The sequence below is a fragment of the Rhinolophus hipposideros genome (assembly GCF_964194185.1).
Source record: "Rhinolophus hipposideros genome assembly, chromosome: 2".
In the NCBI taxonomy this organism is placed as follows: domain Eukaryota; kingdom Metazoa; phylum Chordata; class Mammalia; order Chiroptera; family Rhinolophidae; genus Rhinolophus; species Rhinolophus hipposideros.
In genome coordinates, this window is record NC_138048.1 from 103,885,398 (window position 1) to 103,896,264 (window position 10,867).

The following is a 10,867-nucleotide window of genomic DNA, read 5'->3' on the forward strand; positions in this document are numbered from 1 at the left end:
CCTCCCCCGTCGTTATACTTAGTGTCTTTTTAAATCATTTATATAAATATACAGAAAGGTTTTTATTAATTTTCCCCTTCTTTGCCTTCAGTTAGGTTTAATTGTTGTCAAAATCTGTTGCTCTTGAAAGAAGTGTGAAGATTTTAATTTCTGAAGTGTTTTGATGTTTTACAATCCATTCATTTAAATTACATCGAGTGAGCTCCAGTTCTCGAGGACGCAGCGTCAGGGTGGCCCGGAGGAGCGCTCCCATCTGAGTGAGGCCCGCAGCCTCCCGCGTTCCCGTTCCGTCGCCGCGCACCACGGTACAGGTACACCTGCATTGCGCGCATCGTGACGCTGCGCTGGGGACGGTGGCAGCCGCGCTCCGGCGCCCCCGCGAGTCCTGCAGCCCCGTGAAGTATCCCCAGGGCGGGACACGGGTGCAGTCCAAGCCAGGCCGGGGCTAACCGGCGGAAAATCCCGCCCACCCCCATAAAAAGCCACAGGGTTCCCAGGGCGCCCATCGGTGAAAGAGTGCTCTCTTCATCTCCCTCTCCTCTCCGCCGCCCTCCGCCCGGTGGGAGCATCGCGGTCGGGGCGTCCCGGGCGCCCCCAGTCCACACCGAAGCAGGGCGGCTCCACGGGGTCCCGAGGCCTCTGTAGCCGCCCCCAAAACCTCAAGGCCGTTTTACAGTGGTGGACGTGAGGTTCCCCAAAACCTGGGGACCTAGACGCTCGCGCAGGAACCAGGATCCCGAGCGCCGCGGGGAACCCCAAAAGGGTCGGAAGGAGCCAGGGACCCCACACTACGTGGGGAGGCCCCTGGGCAAGCACGCCGCCACCCCCAACCCGGGTGGGAGGGCGCCGGATGGAAACGCCCACGGCTCCGCCCCCCCCACGTGTCCTCCTCCCTGGGCTTCCCGTGTCACTTCCCGCCGTCCCCTTCCCGAGCTTCCTCGCCCAAGCCCCTGGAGACCCTCCCTAGGTTTCCTTTGTCCCCGCCCCATCTTTGCCCCCGGCTTCGCGAGGCCCCTCCTGGACATCCCTCCTCCCCGTCCGGGCGCGGCGCTCCCTCCTGGAGCCTTTCTTGTCCCCTCCCCCTCTCCGCCTCCCCCGTCTCCTCCCGGAGTTTCTCCGGTGCCCTCTCCGCCCCCTCCGGGTTTCCTTGTCCTCTCCCCTCCCCGCCCCCGTTTTTAAACCTGGCGCGGAGCGCGCGGGTAGGTAAGCGCCTTGGCCGGAGCGGTTACAGGCGCGGCCGAGTCTCTGGCGCCCTTGGCGTGTCGCGGGCTCCGCCGGCACCATGAGACCCGAGTCGGCGTCCGGAGCCCGAGAGGCGCGGGGTCGCGTCTGTCACTGCCCCGCGGACGGTTCCCGGAGGCCACCGCCGCCGCGCGGGCCCGAGAGGTGAGGGTGTCCCCGCGCCCCGACTAAATGCGTCCAGAGTCCGCGACGCCGCGGTTCTGCGAGCGCAGAGCGGGGGGCCCCGGCGGCGCTGAGCCCCGAACCCCATCGCGACGCCGAGCGAGTCCCTGAGTCAGAGGCAGGGGCGTAGAGCCCCCTGCGATCCAGAGCGCAGTTCTCCAGCGCAGGGGTCCAGGAGCTGCCCGCGTGGAAACGGGCCCACGCTCTCGTTTGTCCACCTGAAATTCTCCGCGCTGGGAACTTGGACGTCTTGGGGCCCCTCAGCTAGCCTGGCAAGGGGGATCCCCTCACGTTGACTGTCACAGTCTTGGTGACAGTCTTTGTTCGCCTTAGGCTTGGGGCTCAGCGTTCGCTGACTCGGTGCACCAGCCCTTTTCGAGGCAGTAAAGCTGAAGGAAATCAAATTAGCCGGGAAGGCGTGGAAGGGGCTGCGTGGCCAGGCAGCCAGAGAGGAGACACAGATTCCCACTTCGAGCATCGCAGAATCATCCCTGTAGAGTCAAAATCCTTCAATGACCGAGGTGATGCGGTTGAAATTAATGAGAGACCAAGTAGCCAGCAGTGGAGGTCGCTGGTAATCTGAATTGAAGAGTCTAGTCCGGCAGGGAGAGAAATCCCTGAACTAATGTGTCCCCTGGTACTTGTATCAGATTTGGGACTTTTCAAAGCCCAGTGAGGACAGAGAACTGGGAATGTGGCAGGAGGGGAAAGAACAAATGACACTGTGTATCCATAGGCTGAGAACTTGGGAGGACATTCTGGGGTGTCCAGTGACTTTTTTCAGGCAGACATTAGAAATGAGAAGAATAACTCTTATGGCATTTTAAGAGACAGCAGAGAATGCTGGCGTTCACTCCTGGTCCCTGCCGTTCCAGCCCTACCCCATGGAGACCTTGGGACCCGGCACCCAGAGACGCTGAGCGGACTGGAACTGGAAGCCCGGTAAGGGGAGGTGTGGGCGTCGTCGGTACCACCAGTTCAGCCAGAAAAGTGGCACCATCTCTGAGATACAGGAACATGAAAGGTCCCCTTGGCCTGTCCCTCCCTTGGTCGTTTGATGCAGAGGCATCCAGCGTCTGCAGTAGGAGCCCGTGAGCTAGGTGTTCATCAGACCTGAGTCACAGGTACCCTGGGCTCCTGCTTGCTTTTCCTTTTTTGAAAAGCGAGGCCACTCTCAGCATAGCTGTTCCATGGGCATTGTAAGAGAGTTCTTCCATGTCGTGTTTTTTCCTGCATACCAGCAAGTAGAGAGGAGGGGAGAAGGCTGCCTCTGTCCCCTGGCCTTAGAGAAAAGCTGAGTGTGCCATTAGCGCTGGGCTGGTGCCACAGTGCAAATAAGGGCCGAGACCAGTTTGGGGTGCCCACAAGGTGTGGTGAAAAAGCCTCACCTGCTGTCTGGCCCTTTCTGAAGCACTTTCAGCCCTGTCTGCAAGCACTCGTGGGGGAACTCATGTTGTCTGAGCAAATACACTCCAGCCGAGGGCTTTGTGGGCGAAGATTAATCGCAACCACTATTCTTTTGTTTCCTGCATGGGTAACTACATTGCTTTATACTTAATTGAAGTAATGACTTGCTTTCATGGAATGTACCTTTCTTTGTTATATTTTAAAATATAAATGGATGACTTTTAAAATGCTGAAGAGTTAATGAGGCTAGGAGGACCGTGTTTTTAATTTACATAACACATGTGGCATATGTTTTAGTGTGCAGTTATTTGTAATGTGATAAGAAACTCAGGTGGGGGAAAGCAGACTGTATTTTGATATTCAGACTACTTTATTAAATTAATCTGAGTAATGGGAGTTTTAATTCAGTTGCTGTCATTTGAAGAATGGTGCAAATAAATATCAAATTACTGAGGTAGATATGATTTTCTGTAGCCCAAATTATTAAATACATGCAATAGCTAAATAATGGAAATCAATTCCTTCTTTTGCATTCAAACCTAAGTTCTTAAACATAAGACTTAAAAGGTGCTTGGGAGAGAGAATATAGAAGCTTACAATTATCCAATTTTCTTTCCAATTTTCTTTTAAATGAAATGTATATGGAGCTTATCAGTTGCCAGAATAAAAATACTGTAGCATACTTCCTAATGGAAGGCCGTTGTTTTTCCCCCTATTGTGATGAGAAGGCCATTTGTGAGGAAAATGAAGATTACAGGAAAATGTTAAGCTGTAGCAACTTTCTAGTTGATCATCATGGCACGATCATCCTTGGATGAAGCAGTTGTGTTCAGGGATTTGGTGCGGGGGGAGGGTAGAGGGTGAGTGTTCCGTGGGGAATGTAGCGCTCGCTGCCCGGCTCCCCGGAGCTAGCTCTTTGCAGAGCCCAGTGGCCGAGCGGAAAGGTCAGGGCGGGCGACTGCCGGCCCCAGGTACAGCGCAAGGTTCCCCGGGGCCCCAGCCTGGTGATCGCCCCCACTCCCCTCATGCGCGGGAAGGGAACGCTTCTTGCTCAACAGCGCCCTCTCCCGACAATGCAGGAGAATTCCTCGGCTCCAGAGCCCTCTTATGCGTTTCTCGAGAAATTCCAGCGAAGGCTTAAAAAAGCCCTGTCCCCTGAGCGGCCGAGTCACCCTCACCCATTTGGTGTCCGGACATCCCCTTGAGAGCTGTCTCCCTCCCTTGCCTGGGGAAAAAAATGAGCGACAACTTCAACCTTTGTTGACCTCTGTTCCAGGTCCCTCCTGGCTATTTGTTGGCCCTGCAAAGGAGGCAATTTCCTGGAGGGAGATGTCAGGGACTCTGTTCTCCTGGGCCCATCCTCCCATCTTCCAGCGTTTCTACTTCTTAGCTTTAGTGGAATCAGAGCCATGCACGGGGGTGGGGGTGGTGGTGGTGGGGGGAGTAAGAGAAGGCAAGACCCTCCCGAAAATCTCTGCTTGTACCTGTTGTCTCGCCCCTAAGACCACACACACACACACACACACACACACACACACACACACATCTTAAACACAGTGCTCACTGTGTATACATTTGTTTGCCTTGAATTATCAAAGTGTGAATATTTAGACATTTCCATCATCATAAAATGATCTTTAATAAGAGGATATTTGTGATGTATAAAGTTTTTAAACCTGTATATATTTGTGGGGTAAAGTTTTTGCAATTTATGAAGGTGTACCGTGGGTTTCACAACGTCTGGTTAGAATTACTCAGTTAAAGGAAGTTATTTTTCTGTACCATCGAACCATGCCTTTTGGTGTCCACCAAAGATTGCAACCTCGCATTGGGTCCTCTCCCGTCCCGGGCGTAAAACCACCTCTGACAGCCCAGGACTGCTTAGAGTAGTAGAGTGAGCCTGAGCAGTCACAAACAGAGCTGAATACAGACGAAATTACCTGGCGACCCCATAAGATTTTGAGCCTCCAAAGAGCCTCATTTTATTTTCCCTAGCTCAACACAGCATGTTGTAAAACTATGGCTGGTAAAATGCAATGATGTTTGCTCACAAAAGCCACACATACACACCCAAAGGTCCCCTAAAAAATGGAATGACATGGCGAGCGTTGGTGCCAGACAAGCCTCAGTCCTTCCTTGTCATGCTCTAGAAAGTTCTGTGTCATTCCCTACCTGGTTCCACTAAACTCCACGCAAACCAAGGGCTCGGGGTTTCTGATCCTTTGCCCCAGCCCATTTCAGCTCACTTTCAAGTCGTCCCAGATGGTCTAGAGTGTGACTGTCCCTTCACTTCCTAGTGCTCACACCGGTCACAGGTACAGGACCAACCTGGCTGTCTCTGCTTGTGTCTTATCCCCATCAGTGTCTCCTTAGCTGCTGAGACTAACTTCCTTGTCCTCCACTCTTGTTACTCAAGTGGTCACGGGCCTTTTGGATGCTACTGAAGTGTCCTTGGAATCCATCTTTCCTTTCCCTTCTGGTAGCTGTTACCTGAGTTCAAATCTTCATCACCTCCTGCCAGGTGCTTTCAAGCCCTTACCTCCACGTTCTAAGCTTTGCATTGCTGCCAGCTGCCCCCCGTTACCCTTAAACTACAGGTCTGACTGTTGAACTCCCAGCTCAAAAAATCAGTAATGGTCTTTAGTGCCTGTCTCAGAATGAAACTTAGATTCCACAGTGGATACTCAAGGCGTTCCAGTAACTGGGACCCCATTTTCTGTTGGAGCCCTTTTACCAACACGGCCTCTCGTTCATTCCATACTGGGCTCGTCCGTCACGCTGCCCCACCTGGGCTCGATTTTCCCGCCCCTCGGAATTTAATGACCTCCTCCACCCGGAGTGGTCTCTGAATTTTACACCCACTGGTGTCTCTGCCGGCCCCCCCACTCCGTGAAGCTTTCCTGATGCCCCTCCCACTTAGAATCGCGAGCATCTTACTGGGTGACCTTTTGTAGTGCAGTTACTTGTCTACAGGTGTGTCTCTCCCCACTGGGTTTAAAACTCCAGAACTGAGGGACTGGGTGGGACTCCGTTTTCCCCCTTTGAATCCCTCCAGTGTCCTGGACGTGGGTGAGGGCAATAAGAGGAAGACGGCTTCTCAAATACCGCTGAGGCGTTCAAACTGTCTCTCAAATCTACTGATACCAACACGTGCAGGCTACTTAGATTTTGTTTTTTTAAATTTCAGGATGTGACTTCAGAGGCTGCTTGACTGTGTGTTTGTGTGTGTCTGTCTTTACAGCTTCAGCCTGGGGGTGACCAACACGCTTCTGGATCAAAGGGGGCTTTTGGGTTCCAGCATCCCGTAAGGTAACGTGACTTCACAGTGAGAAATCCATTCATTCCTTTTACTATAAGCGTTAATACACTTTAGTGTCTTCAACTGTATGCATTTTCAACAAAGGGGTAAATAATTCCGTATTCTCCATATTATGTAGTTACTATTTATCCAGGGAATTTCAAGGAGATTTTGTGGGATTTGTAGAATCCCTTCATGCATTCAGTGTTTCAGTTGCAAGTTGGAATTGGCTTCTCTTTCCTTTATACTGTGTTTTATACCTCTCATTGCATATTATGTCTTGTGTTAATTGAATATGAATTGTATAAGCATATCTGCTCATTTACTGGGATATTTAGGTACATTTCTAGTTCTCTCCCAGGGGATCAGTTAGTATATTGTCTACGGCAAAGTGGACATATCATACGTGTTGACTGGCTGAGGGGTTGGGTGGGTGCCCCCACAATTGGTTCCCCTGCCTCTCTCAGTAGTGCCTCACGGTCGTGGTGGGCAAGGGACTCATGCTTAGGACTTTGACTTGTTCCTCTGTCCCTATCTTTTTCCTATTGCTCTCCGGCTGCCTCGCTGCATCTCATTTCCTTCACCAGAATGACCCTAGTCTACGCTCCCACCTCAAAGAATTTTTACGCCGTGTATCCTGGGACAGGGGAAACTCTGATAAAACCCAAAGATACTGTTAGGTTGGTGCAAAAGTAATTGCCGTTTAAAAGGTTGAAAATAATTGCAAAAACCGCAGTTACTTTTGCACCAACCTAATAATTGCTGGAGATGAAGTTTACAGCCCCTCAGACTGGTCAAAGAGTGACTTTTGGAAAACAGAAGCTTTCCTAACGTCCGTTGTGTCAGTGGTTATTAATCCTCGTGGAATCACTGGGGAAGCTTTACTGGTACAGAAACAGGGGTTCTGACACACTTGCGCTGGGGAAAGGCCGCGGTGTGTATTTTTATAGGGGAGCCCGACCTGCAGCTGGCACAGTCCCCCCCTTATGCCCTCTGAGCATTCTCCTGCAACACCTGCCGCCGGCCTGCCTCGCCTCGCCGGACGCTCTGCTGCTGTTGCTCCACAATTTTTGATTCATTGACCATGCAGCGTGGCAAACTGGATAAACTATTTTATTTTATCTCTTTATTAAAGAAAATATACACAAAAGTACAGACAACAGCACAATAAATCCCCATGTGCCCAGTACTAGTCTCAGTAATTATCCACATTCTTGGATCTGATCTGTTTGTCACCCTCTCCCAACTCTTTTTTTCCCCCAAATTGTTTTTAGATTATTTTAAAGCAAATTCCGGACACCCTACCCATTCAAATTTGCCTGCAAATACAGTAGTCTCCCCTTATCTGCAATTTTGCTTTCCACTGTTTCAGTTACCGTGGTTCACCACAGTCCGAAAATATTAAATGGAAAATTCACTTAGTAGCTAACTCGGTCACTAGATCCACTGTCGAGGTGCCACAGTGCTTGTGTTCAAGCGACACTTGTTTGACTTAATAATGGCCCCAAAGCCATGACCATAACTGTTGTTACAGTATATTGTTATAATCGTTCCATTTTATTATTGTTGTCAATCTCTTACTGTGTTTTATTTATAAATTAAACTTAATCGTAGGTACATATGTATGTATAGGGAAGAACACAGCATATATGGGATTTGGTACTATCCGCGGTTTCTGGCATCCCCTGGGGGTCTTGGGACATATCCCCACGGATAAGGGGGAACTACTGTACATCAGCGTGACACCTAAGTTTTAACAGAGGCAACCACTAACCTATGCTTCCATTACTGAGATACACCTATCTCCTCGGCACTATTGACATTTTGCACTGGATCATTCTTCGCTGTTAGAAGCTGTCCTGGTCCTTGTAGGGTGTTTAGCGACATCCCTGGTCTCCACCCACTACATGCCGGTAGCTCAGTTGTGGTGACCCAAAATGCCACCAGACAGTGTCCCATGTCCCCTGGAGGTGAAAAATCACTGGTCTCTTTGAAATTTTAGTTCAAAATTGCCATGCAATATTGATAGCAGGGTGGTTTCTCTCTCCTTTTTTTCTCCTCTATCCAAAAAGGGGGAAATTGAAATCAGCTTTGCAAATAAGCAGTAATCAACCGATAATCCCTCTCAGTTTTTCAGAAGACCACAGGAGGAAATGCAAACAAACTAGTGAACGATACAAGGATAAGAGATTATGGAGAGGGTGGGGGGGTATTTGAAATACTTTCCCATGTATAATTGGAATCCTAAAATCACAAAAACCTGAATTTAGAGGTTTCAAATTTTATACATTTTCTTTCTTTTTCTTCCTTCCTCCTTTTGTTCCTTCCTTCCTTCCTTCCTTCCTTTCTCTCTCTCTGTCCCCCAACCTCCAATCTTTCTATTCGACAAAAAGCCAGGGTTGCCTTTTTCTATTATGGAAAAGTGAGGGCACCACCCTTATGGCTTCTTTATGGCAACATCCAGAAAGGTTAGCTGCTTCTCTTCTAGACCAGGGTATCAGAGTCAGATGTCCTCTAGAACCCAAAGGGCCACAGCGTTCCCCATGCTTGGGGGCGTCACCTAAATAGGACATTAATTCCCCCATTGAGTCAGGTCCCCCATGTGATCAGAGTCTCTTACTCTTGGAACTTAATGTTTTCATTTCCTTTTATCTTCATGGAAGCACATCCTTTATCCTCAATGAATTTGCTCACTCAGATTATAGCTGATTTTTAAACTAGTGTGGGGTTCCTTACCAGTTCCCCACATCTGCCCATAGTTTTGTTGTTCTGGTGACTTGAAAACCCACCAACCCACCAACCCACCAACCAACCAACCAACCAACCAACGCTGTGTGCAGAAAAGGCAAAATCAGCTCGGAAGGTTGGGAGTTAGCTGCTTCCAGGGAAAAAGATCCTCTAGATGGAGTTCAGAACTCTTTCAAGTTCATTAATGCTGTATTTTCTTTCCTTACATATCAGACTTTATTTACCCATTTCAAAGCGTCAAGAATATTTGCAGAGCTCCGGGGAAAAAGTGCTGGCCAGTTTCCCAGTGCAAGCCACCATTCACTTCTACAACGACGAATCCGACCCAGAGGATGGAGAGCACGAGGAGGAGGAGGAGGAGGAGGAGGAGGAGGAAGCCGAGCCCTGCGACCTCCGCTGCCAGGAGGCAGAAGGTCCTGAGGAAACCGGCCTAGGAGGAGCGAGCAGAGACCGGCTGACACACCCGGGACGGCCGGCCGGAGGACGCAGTGGCCTGGGCGGTAAGGCTCTGCTTCCCGACGGCGGCTCTCCCGGGGGTGCCCAGTGCGTATGACTCATCCAGATGGATGGGGTCTCCCTCCCACGCCCAAGCTGCCTCACCTGCGCTCTTGGAGACAGGGTGCCTGGACGCTGCATTTCCCCTGGGTGCACCGGGGAGCAAGGGCTACTTTGGCCGGCACTGTACTCATGGCAAGACCTCAGCTTTCACTTTTCCTTCGGTGACTCGTCTTCAGAGCGCTCATGCGTGCTGTTGAGAAAGGATTCTAGGACCAAGAGAAGGTTTCTGTCAACATGGGTTCTTATATCAGGTAGGGCCAACTTTCAAAGCACATTCTGCATTTGTCGCTCTGTTGATCAATTGGCAGATTGCTCCAGTATAGATTAATAACCCACCCATGCCTCTCACTGAACCGGAGACTCATCATTTAGCTGTTTCTGCGTTGGTAAAAATGATTTCCATACTGGCCAAGGGTTGATGTAGTTGCTTAGTGGCATTCTGGAAAAAAAATTTATTTCTGAAAAACAACACACAATGATTCCTATAAGAATGATAAGAATACGGATTTTAGGGGACCGTTCTGGATAAAAATTTATGTGATTGTTGTCTAAGGCTTGTGTGTTTGAATAGAGAGAAAAACTTGAACTCTGTTGGGGACTGCTTTGGCCTTGTTACTTGAATAACACTGTTTTCAATCAAAGTATCTAATGTAAAATTATTTTCACTTGTTAAATATTTGGAAGACCAAACGAGTGTGCTCGTCAAGGTTTTTTTACTTAACTATCTTATGTATGGTTGTCTTCCTGCATACAGTACATTATATACGTTTCTACTTGAAATAAATGGTTTGAAATAAAAAATGTTTGGTAATCACCTTTTTTGTTTGATATATTTTTAGATTTAATTAGTTCTTTCAAGTTTTTAAAAGTCTGTCAGGATGGTTTTATATTTAACTCTTTAAATTACATTTATTGTTTTTAAGAATGTAGAAGAAGTATTAAAAGGAAAACAAAGTGGTCTGTAACCTCAATGTTCAAATAATCTATTAATACTAAAAAATAGGAGAAACACATGCAAAGACTTTAGTAATTCACACAGTACAGAAAAGTATACATTGCTAAGTAAAAGTCACCCTGTCCTGTCCTTCTCTTTAAAAAATTATGTTTTTTAATAAAATTTTATTATTTTTGTTTTTCTTTTTTCATCTTTATTATTTTGTTTCTTTTACATATCTAAAGTACTTTTTTTTCAAGCTTAAAAACAATTTCACCTGGGCTTACTTCAGAAAGGATTTAAAATGGCTTCCTATTTTGCTCCGCTTTAAAGGAAAAATACTAGAAGCCTTAGTTTTACTCGCCCTTCATGTGGTGCTTGGGCTGGAGCTTAAGTCATCACATTTGGCTTTGTTTAGTTTTCTTAATAAATCAGTTTTACTGAAAAAAATGATCTGACCCAATCGCCAGCTTACCATTAAGAAACCAAACCTACTCTGCATGCTGATGGCACCAAAA

The 10,867-nt window shown here is 48.4% G+C and overlaps 1 protein-coding gene across 1 annotated transcript; it reads left to right on the forward strand.

Moving 5' to 3' along the window:
* The first annotated feature begins 999 nt into the window (after positions 1-999).
* Positions 1,000-10,230, forward strand: RIPPLY3 (ripply transcriptional repressor 3). Its single transcript, XM_081067578.1, has 4 exons — positions 1,000-1,386; positions 2,280-2,346; positions 6,053-6,120; positions 9,071-10,230. Exons 1-4 carry the CDS (start codon positions 1,283-1,285, stop codon positions 9,408-9,410), a joined length of 579 nt encoding a protein of 192 aa, XP_080923704.1. The 5' UTR covers positions 1,000-1,282; the 3' UTR covers positions 9,411-10,230.
* The last annotated feature ends 637 nt before the right edge of the window (positions 10,231-10,867 follow it).